The following is a 15,397-nucleotide window of genomic DNA, read 5'->3' on the forward strand; positions in this document are numbered from 1 at the left end:
ATTGAACAGATATGATTAAATTCATTTAAGTTTCCCAATACTCAAAGAACTAAATACCTCAAGTATTTCAATGAGGTACATTGCCCCTTTAAATATCGGCCCGCTGGTTTTAAGTAGGGGTGGGACTTCCTGGTGTCTGTTGCGCATACGCAGACAAACCTGCCTGGGTTAAACCCAGCAGTGGGCGGGTTGAAGCCGGGATGCGGTCTAGCTCCAAAAAGCTGTTATTTTAACCTACCACCTGCCCCCAACCCACCCGTTCTTGGGGGTTAAAATTACCCCCAGACCTCTGTAACCTCCTCCAGCCTTACAACTCTCCTCTGACTCTGACCTTTTGTGCTTTTGCCACTTCACCCCACCATTGGTGGCCGTAGCTTCAATCATTTTGGCCTCATTCTCTGGAACTCTCTCCACCTCTCCTCCTTTAAGGCACTCCTTAAAACCCACTTCTTTGACCAAGCTTTTGATCATCCATCCTAATATTTCCTCCTTTGCCTTGGTGTCCATTTTTGTCTGATTAAATGTGAAGGTACTTCACTTATCTGTGAAGTATCTTGGGTCATTTTTTTATGTTAAAGGCACCATATAAATGCAAGTTATTGTTATTGAGATTGCATGGGCTGCACATCGTGCATCTTGTCACCCAAAAATGTGGAAAACAACACACTGCCCCAGGAGCAATTGGATTTATTTACAAAATTTATAATTACACAAAAGCAAATTAATACATCAAGAAACTAGCAACAAAAATACAAAATCTGAGGAGCATGGGTTAGAAAATCTGCCATGAGGATCCACATGCTGCAATCCTTGTAAATATATGTCATTCAGTGATTGATAATGAAGCTATTTTGTTTGTGCTTCTCCTCCAACAACATTTTAATAAAAATGTCTTACATTTTCAGGGATGTTAGCGTAAACAACATTGTTGAATTGGTACATCAGGTGTCCATGGGCATGAAATACTTGGAGGAGAAAAACTATGTACACAGGGATTTGGCTGCAAGGAATGTACTCCTTGTAACTCAGCATTATGCTAAAATCAGTGACTTTGGCCTGTCGAAGGCCATTAACTCTGAGGAGAATTACTATAAAGTAAGTTTCAAAAAAGTCCTTTTCTGATTTCAACCATTCGTAAGTATCATTGATGCCTTATTTCATTAATTTCAAGCTCATATCTCTTGTGTGGCATAATATGTAATCCATGGTGGACTGTGGTTGGATTGAAAGTTTATCCAATTCTTGAAGAAAACTTTCATACCCTGCAAACAAGCCTTCAGTCACTTGTCTCAGTTCTCCTCCTACTACTGCTCACTATCTGTTTTGCCTTTGTGAAGTGCTTTAGTTGTTAATTTTGTGCTCTACCCAGTTCAGAGTATAAAAATGGGCACTAAATTGTACTTCTTATTGAGAATGGCCACAATGTTAGTGCTGAAGTGCAGCATACAGAAATAAGTGAATATTATGAGACTACGTTACATTTTATTTTTTGTAAGAATGCTGACTGCTACAAAATCAACAGGTTCTTTTTACTTTTAAATTTATTTTAGGCCAAAAGTACAGGCAAATGGCCAATAAAGTGGTACGCACCAGAATCCATTAATTTCTTCAAGTTTTCCAGCAAAAGCGATGTCTGGAGCTTTGGTGTGATGATGTGGGAAGCGTTTTCCTACGGTCAGAAGCCATACAAAGTGAGTTCCTTTTTTCTGTAATACAATATAATAATGTTGCTTCTTTAATGCCAGTGTGTCCCCTCCCCTAATTGCAGTGTTGTCCTGAAATCAAAGGTATCACAGATTAATGGGTTTGTCATGGTGCTATTCAAATCAATGCTGCAATTTATAGTGAATACTGTAACAAATTGAGACTGTGTTGAATTATTTAGCCTTTTTGTGGGGCTCACAACAAAAGCAACTTGCATTTATATACTGCCTTTAACATAATGAAACGTCCCAAGGTGCTTCACAGGAGCGTTAGCAAACAAAATTTGACACCGAACCACATAAGGAGGCATTAGGACAGGTGACCAGAAGTTTGATCAAAGAGGTAGGTTTTAAGGAGTGTCCAAGGAGGAGAGAGAAGTTGAGAGGCGGAGACATTTAGGGAGGGAATTCCAGAGCTTAGGGCCTAGGCAGCTGAAGGTATGGCCACCAATGATGGAGTGACGAAAATTGGTGTTGGGCAAGAGGTCGGATTTGGAGGAGCGCAGAGATCTCGGAGGGTTGTAGGGTTGGTGGAGGTGACAAAGATAGGGAGGAGTGAGGCCATGGAGTGATTTGAAAACAAGGATAGGAATTTTAAAATTGAGGTGTTGCCGGACTGGGAGTCATTGTAGGTCAGCAAGCATAGGGGTGATGGATGAATGGAACTTGCTGCAAGTTAGGATACAGACAGCAGAGTTTTGGATGAGCTCAAGTTTACGGAGGGTGGAAGATGGGAGGCCAGCCAGGAAAGCATAAGTAGTCGAGTCTAGAGGTAACAAAGACATGAATGAGGGTTTCAGCAGCAGATGAGCTGAGGCTGGGGCGGAGACAGGCGATGTTACTGATGTCATGCACGTGAACAGCGTAATTGATGGTCTAGATTTCAATTCCATCAGTTACAACATCTACTCGTGAATTTCAGTTTTAAGAACCTCAGTTACTCTGGTCCTCCCCTTCAAATCTGCCGTTATCACCCCCTCCCTCAAAAAACCCACCCTTGACCCCTCTGTCCTTCCAACCTCCCTTTCCTCTCCAAAGTCCTTGAAGATGTTGTTGCTTCCCAAATCCATGCCCATCTTTCCTGCAACTCCATGTTTGAATCCCTCCAATCAGGTTTCACCCCTGCCACAGTACTGAAATGGCCCTTATCAAAGTCACAAATGACATCCTATGTGACTGTGACCATGTAAACTATCCCTCCTCATCCTTCTCGATCTGTCTGCAGCCTTTGACATGGTTGACCACACCATTCTCCTCTAACGCCTCTCCTAAATTACAGGCTATTTTCCATGACTTCAGCAAATTATACATTTAAAAATGTAATAATCGGGATTATTTACCCTACACTTTCATTTATAGTAAGACCAGTGATCCCAACAGTCCCGCCTCTGCCGCTGACCTCCTCAGAGTATCCTGGGTCAGACAGAGTTCATCCAACTTAAAAATGGTCAGCCAGCACCGCTAGGATCGTATCTTTGGCGTCTGCCTGCCCGAACAGGCTGCAAAATACAGTGTTGACGGCTGGGCCAACGTGGCGTTAGAGCCTGCCACCCCCAGAAACTTTCTGGCTTGCTAAGAAACCTAGCCAAGGGAGCCACTCTAAAAATTCACCTCTGCGGGGGTCTAGGCCACACTCCAGACGTGAACATCCGGTGTGGGCCTCACCATTTCTGAGACCAGTACACGTTTCTGTGCATACCAGGCACTATTCCCCAAACTGCCGTTTGCCAAGCTGAGCCCATGGAAACTTTTGGGCTTCAGTGTCCCTGCCCCAAGCCTACACCCTCTACATCAATGGCCATATTTGAGTGGGTGGAGGTTCCACCCCCATCCCAAATGTAAGCCACTGGAAATTCCTGAGCCTTGTTTGAGGCCCATCTGCTATACTCTCTCTAGAGTTATGGGAGGAGTGCACCTGAAGGGCCACAAATTTTCAGTCCCATCATTTTAATCAAGGTGTTTGTTTTGTTAAACTCACTGCACAATCTCCAACATAGTCTTTTTTAATGCAATAGTTTAGACAAAGTTAACTGTTGGCATTGATAAAACTAAAAACACTTCTTTAGAAAACAGATTGGCATTTCCTTTCTGTCAAAATATATTAAATATCAAGCATCATCAGGCGGTGTCAAAGTATTAATTATAGCCTTCCTTTTCTTAAGATTATTCTGTATCGATGTTTCTTTTTCACATAATGCTGATACGGTAGTAAAAATGTAAATAGTGAAAACATGGAAATGCTGTTCTATAAACTACAAATATGAACAACAGGGGCAATGCATCTCGTAGAACTGATAAATAATTTGTTTTAGTGTTCGGTCCCATCAGGGATCACTCAGCAGCACTCCCCCTGAGAGCTCGGTTGGTTAATGCACTGGGCTATAGTACCGAATCATAGAGCCCGAAATTTAAAAATGAGTAGCAGGCGCCCGCACTATTAGTGGCACATCTTAGGAGTCTGCCTGTCTCAGGAAGCCGCAAAATACTGTGTTGGCACTTCTGATGTGTAGGTCAGGTGGGGGATGATTCCACCGGGTTTCTGGCCCTTTTTACCCAGAGGTCGGGCTTCTTGTGTTCTTGCCTCCACCCCCCCATCCCCACCCCCACCATCCCCATGCTTCCATAGGACCATAGGAACAGGAGCATGCCATTTAGCCCCTCAAGCATGTTCCGCCATTCAATTAGATCATGGGTGATCTATAGCTCAACTCCATTTACCCGCCTATGCTTCATATCCCTTGATTAACCAACCTAATAAAAAAAATATTGATCTCAGTCTTGAAACTTTCAATTGACCCAGCATTGACAGCCTTTTGGGGGAGAGTTACAAATATTCACTGGGCTGTGTGTACAAAAGTGCTTCCTGACTTCATTCCTAAATGACCTAATTTGAAGATTATGTCCTCTCGTTCTGGATTCCCCAACCAGAGGAAGTATTTTTTCTGTATGTATCCTATGGAATCCCTTTATCACTTTAAAGACCTCGATTAGATTACCCTCAACCTTCTAAACTCAAAGGAATACAAGCCAATTTTATGCAACCTGTCCTTGTAATTTAACTCTTTAAGCCCTGGTATTATTCTGTTGGATTTATGCTGTACCCCTTCCAAGGCCAATATGTCTTTTCTGAGGTTTGGTGCCCAAAACTGAATTCAGTACACCAGACGGGGTCTGACCAAGGCTCTGTACAACTGTAGCATCACTTCCTCACTTTTGTATTCCAATCCTCTTGAGATAGGCCAATGTTCCATTATGTGGAGATGCCGGTGATGGACTGGGGTTGACAAATGTAAGGAATCTTACAACACCAGGTTATAGTCCAACAGTTTTATTTGAAAATCACAAGCTTTCGGAGGCTTTCTCCTTTGTCACCTGACGAAGGAGAAAGCCTCCGAAAGCTTGTGATTTTCAAATAAAACTGTTGGACTATAACCTGGTGTTGTAAGATTCCTTACAATGTTCCATTAGCCATTTTGATTGCTTTGTGTACCTGTGCACTAGTTTTTAGTGATTTGTATACCTAAATCCCTTTGCTTTCCCATAGCTTCCAAACTCTCACTGTTCAGAAAATATTCTGATTTGTCTTTCTGAGAACAAAAGTTCTGACCTCACACTTCCTGACTTTGAACTCCATCTGCTGTAGTTTTGCCCACTGACCTAGTATGTCTATGTAACTTCCTGCTCCGACTTACATAACTTGCTGTACCTTGTAACTTAGTGTCATTTACAATCTTGGATAAACAATTCTATATTCCTTCAACCAAGTTATTAATATATAGTGTGAAAAGCTGAGTTCCCAGTTCAGATCCCTGGGGAACACCACTTGTCACATCCTACCAATCAGAGAACATTCTCTTTATCCCCTACTCTCGGTCTCTTACCTCCCAACCAATTACCAACTCATGTCACAAGGTTACCAACAATTCCATGCGCTTTCATTTTTTCAAATAATCTTTTGTGAGGAACCTTATTAAATGCCCTGGAGGTCCATACAGACAACATCTATGGACACTCCCCTATCCACCATGTTGGTTACCTCCTCAAAAAATTCAACTAGATTACTCATACACAACCTAACCTTCACAAATCCATGCTGACTCTCTTTGATCAGCTCCTACTTGTCCATGTGCTCAGTCGTTCCATCTCTGATGATAGATTCCAGTAACTTCTCCACAACTGATAGGTTTATAGTGAACCGGTTTCTTTCTCCCTCCCTTCTTAAATAATGGAGTGAGAACTCCAAAGGCATTGTTCTTGAATCTAGAGAGATTTGGAAAATTAAGATAAATGCATCTGCAATTTCCTCACCTATTTCTTTTAATATTCCGGGGTAGAAATTATCAAGTCCTGGAGATTTCTCTATCTTAAGTCCTGCTATTTTCTCTATTACCATTTTTTACTTATATTAAATCTACTAGGTTCCTCCCTATGACTTATTTTTAGGTTTCCTTGAATCACTGGAATTTTGTCCTCTTCCTCCACTGTGAAAATGGATATAAAGTATTATTTAACAAGTCTGCCATTTCCTTATTGTCCATTATAGCCTCGCCTGCATCTGCCCTTAATGGGCCAACGTTCCCCTTTACCACTTTTCTTCTCTTCCAGCATCAGCCAAAAGGTCCCAAGGCTACCACACAGGAGTGTAACTACTGCCTTTGCTTCCTGGTGCAAGGTCCTGCCAGGGGTTCCCCTATGCTGTGAGTGTGCCTGGGCCATGCTAATGCCTAGGACAGAATATTCAGGCAATCTGAGGCCTTGAGAGGCACAGAGGACTTAAGGCACTTTGTGCTTGTCTATTACCCAATGTGGGGGGCAGGGGCAGGGAAATTAGTCCACATTTGGTGAAGAGATTCCAGTAATGAGCTGAAGAGGTTGGACTAGGCCGAAGAATTAGGAAGAATTTGTAAAATAATGATCTGTCGATGGTAGAACATCGACACCAGACCTGGTGTTTCCTGGTGACCCTCCTTTCACATCATAAGATTAAATACTGTAAACTAGTATCTAGTTGTTCATTACATTTGTTTGCAACATGTTTTAAGAGCCTGTATCTGTCTTTGATTTGTCTGCATAGGGAATGAAAGGTCAAGAAGTTGTACAAATGATCGAATCGGGCGGGCGACTGGACGCTCCAGCTAGATGTCCTGCTGAAATGTATGAATTGATGCGAGAATGTTGGACATACAAGTGAGTCCTTTCCCCTTGTCTCAGTTGAATTTTTAATGTAGCGTAAATCATAAGCTATGTATGGGTGACTTTTTTTAAGCAATGTTACATAGACCTTTGGTAGGTTATTATACAACCTCTGCTCTCTGTTTATTCTAGATATTGCTGATTAAGAAATATGAAGTGGTTCTCCATTATCCTCTGATTTACTTTCTAGGAAGTTATCTCTTCTACAGTAGTTGCATGATACAAAACTTAAGCATATATTCTGAGGGTTACAGAGGAAGTTAATCGCTCAAAGGATTAATTAATAATTGCACCGGCATGCACATTCCTCTGTGATATTTGGAACAATGGTTAAGGCGTTCAGGTGAAATTCCTCTGCTTTTTAAAGTCAATGACACATTTGGAATAAATAGGTTGTCAACTTTGTTAAAAGACAAATTTCAGCTGAATATGTTAATTATGCATCGAAGAATCTCTGTCTCACTGGGTATTGAAAATCAAGTCCGGCCCAATATTGAGCCTCCATCACACAGGAAGCCAAAGTCACAAAAAAACAGACAAATAAAGAAACTGTACACCAAACTGCCACTGGGACATTTCTATGGAAAAAAAATGGATGGAAAGTTTCCTTTATTTGTTGGCTCCAGTCACTAAACCTAAGAGAGTTGGCCACAAATGCTTCCCTGACAGTCCACCAGCACTGAAGCAAGGCAGCATGAACCTATCCCTAGCGATCCTGCATCAACCAAGGAATCATTCAACACATTTATATGGCACCTTTCACGTAACAAAGCAGCCCAAGCCACTTAAAAGGGGGAGCACTGGACACTGAGTAGAGAATAAGAAAGAAGTTATAAGGGGTAACTAAAAGCACAAAGAGGTAGACTTTGAGAAGTCTTTTGAAGACTCTTAGGGAGTAAATTTCCTCAGGGGTACTCCCGCTCATCAGACCTTAACTTTGGTGGGAGATCTGTAAAAACCCTTGAATAACACTGTAGATGCTGTTTAATCCGCCTTTCCACAGTTTCACACCTCAAAGTCTATGGGGCAATTTTCAACCACCTGTTGCAGATTGCAGATTGGCCGGCCATTATAGAAATCAATGGAAATTAAAACCGGCTGATTTCTATAAGAGGCGGTCGACACACAACGCCAGTTTTACACACGGGTGGCAAGTTGCAAATTACCTCCTATGTTTCTCCAGCGAAAAAAGCCCTCACTCCCTGAGCCCATCCCATTAACTAAAAGGCCTAAAACTTGGTACCATTCTAGTGGCCCTTCTCTGCATTAGGGTCGTGATATTCCCCACATGTGAAGGGATCAAAACTGGGCACAGAACTCAATATCTTGAGAACTGAAGATTTTGAAGTGACTTGTTTGAGGACTTTAAAATGATAAAGGGAATAGATTCTGTTTGGGTGGATAGGTTTTTTGAGCTAGATAGAGAGGAGAGACTGGAGATATCAGTACAAAATACAAAAACGTAGGGGTGGATCTTGACTTTGTGTGATAGTGTGAAACAGGTGAAAGTGAGTTGGCAGCCTATTTTACATCTCTCCCAATTTTTATTTCCATTGGGAGAGATGTGAAACGGGCTGCCGACTTGCTATCACCTGTTTTATACTATCGCAAAAAGTCAAGATCTACCCCATAGAGTTCAGTTAGGTGCCAGGAAGTATTACTTTTTGCAGAGAGTCATCAAACACTGAAATAGAAGGCTTCTATAGCTGTGAGACTACAGTTATAATTGGGCAAGCTATTTGGCCATGTCTTTTGGGTCCAAGCAGCTGGAATCGCTAGTAGGTTGTAGGGGAGTTTTGAGCCAGCAGTTCAGCTGTTCAAGCACCAGCTGCTCTTACCAGCAGGCACAGAAAAAAATCACTGGCAAACATTGACAATTCTCACAGATAATAAAGAACATAAATAATGGGAGCCTTATCATAGAATCATAGAAAGGTTACAGCATGGAAGGAGGCCATTCGGTCCATTGAGTCCGTACCAGCTCTATGCAAGAGCAATCCAGCTAGTCCCACTCCCCCGCCCTATCCCCGTAGCCTTGCAAATTTTTTACTTTCAAGTACTTATCCAGTTCTCATTTTGAAAGCCACGATTGAATCTCCACCACCCCCTCGGGCGATGCATTCCAGATCCTAACCACTCGCTGTGTAAAAAAGTTTTTCCTCATATCACCTTTGGTTCTTTTGCCAATCACCTTAAACCTATGTCCTCTGGTTCTTGACCCTTCCGCCAATGGGAACAGTTTCTCTCTATTTACTCTGTCCAGACCTTTCACGATTTTGAATACCTCTATCAAATCTCCTCACAACCTTCTCTGTTCCAAGGAGAACAACCCAGCTTCTCCAGTCTATCCATGTAACTAAAGTCCCTCATCCCTGGAATCATTCTAGTAAATCTCTTCTGCACTCTCTCTAAGGCCTTCACATCTTTCCTAAAGTGCGGTGCCCAGAACTTGACACAATTCTCCAGTTGTGGCCGAACCAGTGTTTTATAAAGGTTCATCATGACTTCCTTGCTTTTGTACTCTATGCCTCTATTTATAAAGCCCAAAATCCCGTATGTTTTTTAAACACTTTCTCAACCTGCCCTGCCACCTTCAAAGATTTGTGTAAATGTACCCCCAGATCTCTCTGTTCCTGTACCCCTTTTAGAATTCTACCCTGTAGTTTATATTGCCTCTCCTCATTCTTCCTACTGAAATGTAGCATCTCGCATTTTTCTGCGTTAAATTTCATCTACCACATGTCCGCCCATGCCACCAGCCTGTCTATATCCTCTTGAAGTCTATCACTATCCTTCTCACTGTTCACTACACCTCCAAGTTTTGTGTCATCTGCAAATTTTGAAATTGTGCCCTGTACACCCAAGTCCAAGTCATTAATATATATCAAAAAAAGCAGTGGTCCCAGTACCGATCCCTGGGGAACACCACTGTACACCTCCCTCAAGTCCGAAAAACAACCGTTCACCACCACTCTCTGTTTCCTGTTACTTTGCCAATTCTGTATCCATGTTGCTACTGCCCCTTTTATTCCATGGGCCACAATCTTGATGACAAGCCTATTATGTGGCACTTTATCAAACACCTTTTGAAAGTCCATACACACCACATCAACTGCATTGCCCTCATCTACCCTCTCTGTTACCTCATCAAAAAACTCTATCAAGTTAGTTAAACACAATTTGCCTTTAACAAATCCATGCTGGCTTTCCCTAATCTGGCTTTCCCTCATCAATCCACACTTGTCCAAGTGACTGTTAATTTTGTCCTGGATTATTGTTTCGAAAAGTTTCCCCACCACTGAGGTTAAACTGACTGGCCTGTAGTTGCTGGGTTTATCCTTAAACCCTTTTTTGAACAAGTGTGCAACATTCACAATTTTCCAGTCCTTTGTCACCACCTCTGTACCTAAGGATGTTTGGAAAATTATGGCCAGTACCTCCACAATTTCTACCCTTACCTACTTTCATACAATAAATCATAGCGCAGCCTGTAAACAGAAAGCACCTTCATTCTTAAATAAGAAGTACAAATTCATTTATTCTGATCTATTTAATAATACCTGCTTGGACTTAATCTGTTAGTATTCTGCGCTCCTTGATTACCTTTATGACACTTTCCTACTCTTTGTAATTATTTACCCTTTAGTAATTTTTATTATTAAAGCTGAGAAAGTTTGCAGTGATGATAATTGGAATTTTTTTTAAAACTCAGATCTGTTTTTGGAGGGGTTTTGATTTATCAATCAACATTCTAAATAGCTGAACACATGTCTAACCATACAACAGAATCCTATTCATTTCACCAGAGGATGCACTTTGCATTTCCAATGAAAGATTCTGAAATATGATTTGTATTCCTGCATTCACATTCCATATTTCAGATTTCACACACATATAACTGGCCACATTCCTATCCTGCCCCCACCACCCGAAAATTTTGATAGACCATTGCAAGATTCTACTGTGACGTCATGGCTGAAGACATTCCCTAACCTTCTCTTCAGCCTATTCCTAAAGTGAGGAGGAATCTGCACTCCTGCTTATTCCCTATGTTTCAAATACCTGTTCCTGCCTGTTGCCTCACGTTGCCGCTTTGCCTCCCTACTTTTACTCCATTGTAGAACAGCAGCATCAACAACAGCTTGCATTTATATAGTGCCTTTAATGTAGGCACTTCACAGGAACGTATTCAGACAAAAATCAGGAGCATCAGTTCCCGCCTTAGCAGCGAGACGCCCAGCTGAGTTCTGCAGTTATGGGATTTCCCCATCTTTGAGATGACGTACAGCTGCTGAGAAGAGTTTCTAGTTACCATGATGAAAGCTGGTCTTATCTCCCTCCACCAACAGCCACCAAAGAGAAAAACTTTATTGCTGGTACTAAAGAGAAGCTTGTGTTTACCACAGTAACCAGGTCAAAAAAGAATTGATCTGCCATGAGTGACTACCTACTACCACCGGTCAGAAAATCTAGCACGTATTATAATTTGATGTCATCTGTTGAATCTGCCAATAGCAGGAGCCAAGACCTGCAGCTGGGAAAGGCTTTGTGTAAAGGAAGTGACAAATCTGTTGCCAGGTTAACCCACTGCAAAGTATAGTTATTCTGCATTTTCTCTTTTGTCTCTTCAGAGCTAATGAACGACCAGGATTTGTCACTGTGGAGCACAGGCTGCGTGACTACTACTACACTATTTCAAAGGAATAGAATGCTTAGTAATAATCTCATGGATAATTTTAGACAGGACTGAAAAAGATTTAGATTTTCCATGCTATTCATCTGCAAGTTATACTCTTTGATCAACATGAAACTGCCTCATTACATTATATATAAAAAAAATGGACCAAAAATTTTGGGGGCTGGAAAGGGTGGAAAACCCTGTTTCCACCTGGGAGACCAGGAATTTGGGGCACAAACTGGCTATGCCAGGATTTTGCCCTACCTGCTGTTGCCCTTTAAATTCCAGTAGGTGGGACCAAGGGCAGATCTTCCACCCTTGTTGAGGGGATGTGTCTGGGAGAGTTCCCACGCTACCCATGGAATTCAGCCCTTTGCACCCTCCGAAGCCCTCAGTGGATCTCCTGCCAACTGAAGATCTTAAGATGCCCAAAACCTTTGCTAGTGAAAGGTAATTGATCCTGGGATTTGGGACAGGGTCTCTGGCTTGTGCTAGGGTGGATATTGGTTCCATTCTGCTGCACTTGCACTGGCTGAGTGACCCCAAGAATTTCAGGCCATTATATTTAGTGGGACAGTCCTTATATTTTAATTTATCATGAAACAAAGCATCCAAAAGCACTTTCACTTCTGAGTTAGAAGGCTGTGAGTTCAAGTCCCACTCCAGGACTTAAGCAGATACTCTAGTTTGACACTCCACTGCAGTAGTGAGACAGTGCTGCATTGTTGGAGGTACCGACTTTTGGGTCAATGATTAAACTGAGGCCCTGTTGCTAGTACCAGTGGTACATTAACATGGTACATCAGATGGATATTAAAAATTCCTTGGCAACATTTGAAGAAGGGGACGGAGTTTTCCCAGTGTGCTGGCCAACACTCTTCTCTGGATCAACACCACCAAAAACAGATTCATCTCATTGTTGTTTATGGGATCTTGCTCGGTGCAAAGTTGTTGACATTTTTCCAACATAACAACAGCCACTACAGTTAAAAGTAGTTCATTGTATGTGAAATGCTTTGAGACATTTCTGAGAGACATGGTCACGGGCTATGTAAATGCAGTCTTTATTTCAAAGTCTACAGATACTACAAAATAGTGCTATTATTGAAAAAATACAACTTTTTGATTAAAATATTACAAGTAATTAAATCGGCAGTCTAATATTCAGGCACTAACTAATATTCAAAAATTACTGTTTAGCATTTTGTCTGGTTATTTTTGGGCTGGATTTTCTGACCATGAATAGCCAGATAATATAGTCTTATTGGCAGGGATACAGAGAAAACACACTCTCATTCCTTCATAACAGACAAAGCAAACATGTTGTTCATCTTTTTAACTTTCAGATCTTTAGTTGATGTTTAAATGGAAGATCCAATTTGTCTGTCTACAGTGAAAGTACAACAGAGCCTAATATGTTGTGGTTCTTCCTGCAGTCTCCTGGCACATTACATGTGGCTATCATTGCCTTCTGCTAATTTGATATAATTTATAAATTTGTATTGTTTGAAACACTGAGAATTTTTTAAAAATTGGTGGAAGCCAATAATTCACCAATTCTGTTGTGGCATTTAGTTTCAAATTGAGTTATCTGCAAGACTCAAGACTGACGAAACCACTTTACAGGGCCCTTCATGAATTATTCTGTTTATAACATTAGTTTTTCGTTGCTTATTTTATTTTCTCAAAATGGATCTGTCTCCATGAAAAAGTGTGGTTAATCGCAGATGCGCTTAAAAATGTTATCACAATGATATTACATGAAAGTAATGTAATGGTGCGCCTCCATACAATTTATGTCATTACAAATAAATTCTAAAGGTTTACCAAGCATTTTTCATTAACATTATGTCTGTTTAAGGCTAGAATTACAGAGTAATAATGGCACTGCTGTATTTACTGGAATTTCCACAAAGTCAATGGAAAAATCAGGTCCACAACCTTGAGTTTAGAAGGTTGAGGGGGTGATCTAAATGAGGCATTTAAAATGATAAATGGATTCAATACAGTAGATATGAAAATGTGGAACTCTGTTCCCCAAAAGGCTGTAGATGCTGGGTCACTTGAAATTTTCAAGACTGAGATTGAAAAATATTTGTTAGTTAAGGGTATCAAGAGATATGGAGCAAAGGCGGGTAAATGGAGTTGAGGTGCCATGATCTAATCGAATAGCGGAACAGGCTCAAGGGGCTGAATGGCCCAGGTGTAAAGGTCATTGGATGCATGACTTTAAAATATTACACTGTAATCACTTGAACAAAATATGTTAATAGTTCCACTATTTCCATGCATTTTTGATGCATTCTCACCCATTCTCATCAAAGAAATTTGTCAAGGATATACAGACAAAATGCAAGGAGAATACATACAGGAAATGTTTTGAACATGTTCAAGGAGCATAATTCTGACAGACAAGTATAAAAATATTTTCTTTTTACGATCCAAAGTTCTGTAGGCCATACACAAGTATTATAAAAATGTGCTTTTTATTTTTGAAAATTTATAAAAGTCTGGTCAGTGTTATTTTATCCTGTTTAAAACCAAATCTTCCTTCAGGGGATGCAAACAGTATTGTGCTGTGAAGGAATCCAATGCTGCATTTTCTCAACACCAGGGTTTCACTGTTATCTCCACATGATGTTTTCTAGAAAAGATAACATTAGGGGGTAAATGTTCCTAGCTGTGCTGGCAGTGAAGTACCGTGGCTGCTGCCGGTGCGTATCAGAAAATCATAAGTGTCCGTGCTTTTTTCATCTCCTCTGGTGAAGGGCAAGGTGCCTCGTTGCTGGTACAGACACAGAAAATTTAGGCTGCGATTGCTACCTTTTACCAAGTTGAAAACCGGGGTAAGAGCTTGATGTGACGATAAATATCTGTTCCATTTATAAGTCACAAATCTGGACAAGTTATGAGGGATAATTTTACTGAATGGTACACCTGGCATAGAACCTGGTCTACAGGGAGCACAAATCAGGAACTAAAAATTAATGGATAGATAATTGTGGAGAGTTCCCGATCTGCACCCCCAGCAGGTGAGGCTCCCCGCCAGGAGAGCGATTTTATAAAAGTGCCCCAAAGGCTGTTCAAGCCAGCAACAGGGATGTCATCCAGCTAGAATGTGTTCTGTAAGAGAAGCAAAAGCACCCTCCAGTGGTGTAACAATGTAGTTACAAGTTAGATTTCTCTATATGACTCAGAACAGGGGCAGGTAATTTCGCTGGGGGACAGAGGGAATATTTAAAATTTTTATAATGAGTTCCTTGTATAACAACTTTTTTAATGATTATATTTGTGATAGCCATTGTTTCATCTTTTGTGTTTATCGAAAAAAAAATTGCTATAAGTATGTGCAGAAAAAAATGAGTGTGGATTCAATTTGCAAAACTTGTTTAAATAAAAAAGTCTCATTCAAATTGATGAATTTGGTCTGTTTCATAATTAACACCTCGTTGACCCTACTTGTAGGAAGTCATTCTAGTAACAGATTTGCCAAAGATGAGTTTATTGACGACTAATGCTTTGAATTACGCAATGGAGTGATGACGGGTTATTTAGTTTTCTATTTAGTCAGAAAGAACTGGTAATTTAACTGTTTGCCAACAAACTCTGAAAACTAGTCATTAAACTGCCAGATTCTGTCAGTAAAATGGACTGTTTGCATTTACATGGTATCAGAAGTCATGGAGCCACTGTACTGATTGACGGATTTTGGTTCTGACAGATTTTCGGGGATCAATTTTCGGATGGCCGAGCGGGTGAGTTCGTGGCGGGGGGGCTCCTAAAATTGGGGATTCCTGGAGCGGGTCCAGAACCCGGCTCCAAC

At 41.0% G+C, this 15,397-nt stretch overlaps 1 protein-coding gene across 3 annotated transcripts in view; it reads left to right on the forward strand.

Moving 5' to 3' along the window:
- Positions 1-14,987, forward strand: part of syk (spleen tyrosine kinase) — a 120,293-nt gene extending 105,306 nt beyond the window's left edge. For all 3 annotated transcript variants that reach the window (XM_067983238.1, XM_067983240.1, XM_067983239.1), the window contains 4 exons: positions 906-1,095; positions 1,551-1,691; positions 6,778-6,890; positions 11,528-14,987. In XM_067983238.1, coding sequence (XP_067839339.1) covers positions 906-1,095; positions 1,551-1,691; positions 6,778-6,890; positions 11,528-11,603 — 520 coding nt within the window. In that variant the 3' untranslated portion in view covers positions 11,604-14,987. The remainder of the gene's footprint in view (positions 1-905; positions 1,096-1,550; positions 1,692-6,777; positions 6,891-11,527) is intronic.
- Positions 14,988-15,397: the final 410 nt, after the last annotated feature.

This window comes from Heptranchias perlo, chromosome 4, assembly GCF_035084215.1.
Source record: "Heptranchias perlo isolate sHepPer1 chromosome 4, sHepPer1.hap1, whole genome shotgun sequence".
Lineage (NCBI taxonomy): Eukaryota > Metazoa > Chordata > Chondrichthyes > Hexanchiformes > Hexanchidae > Heptranchias > Heptranchias perlo.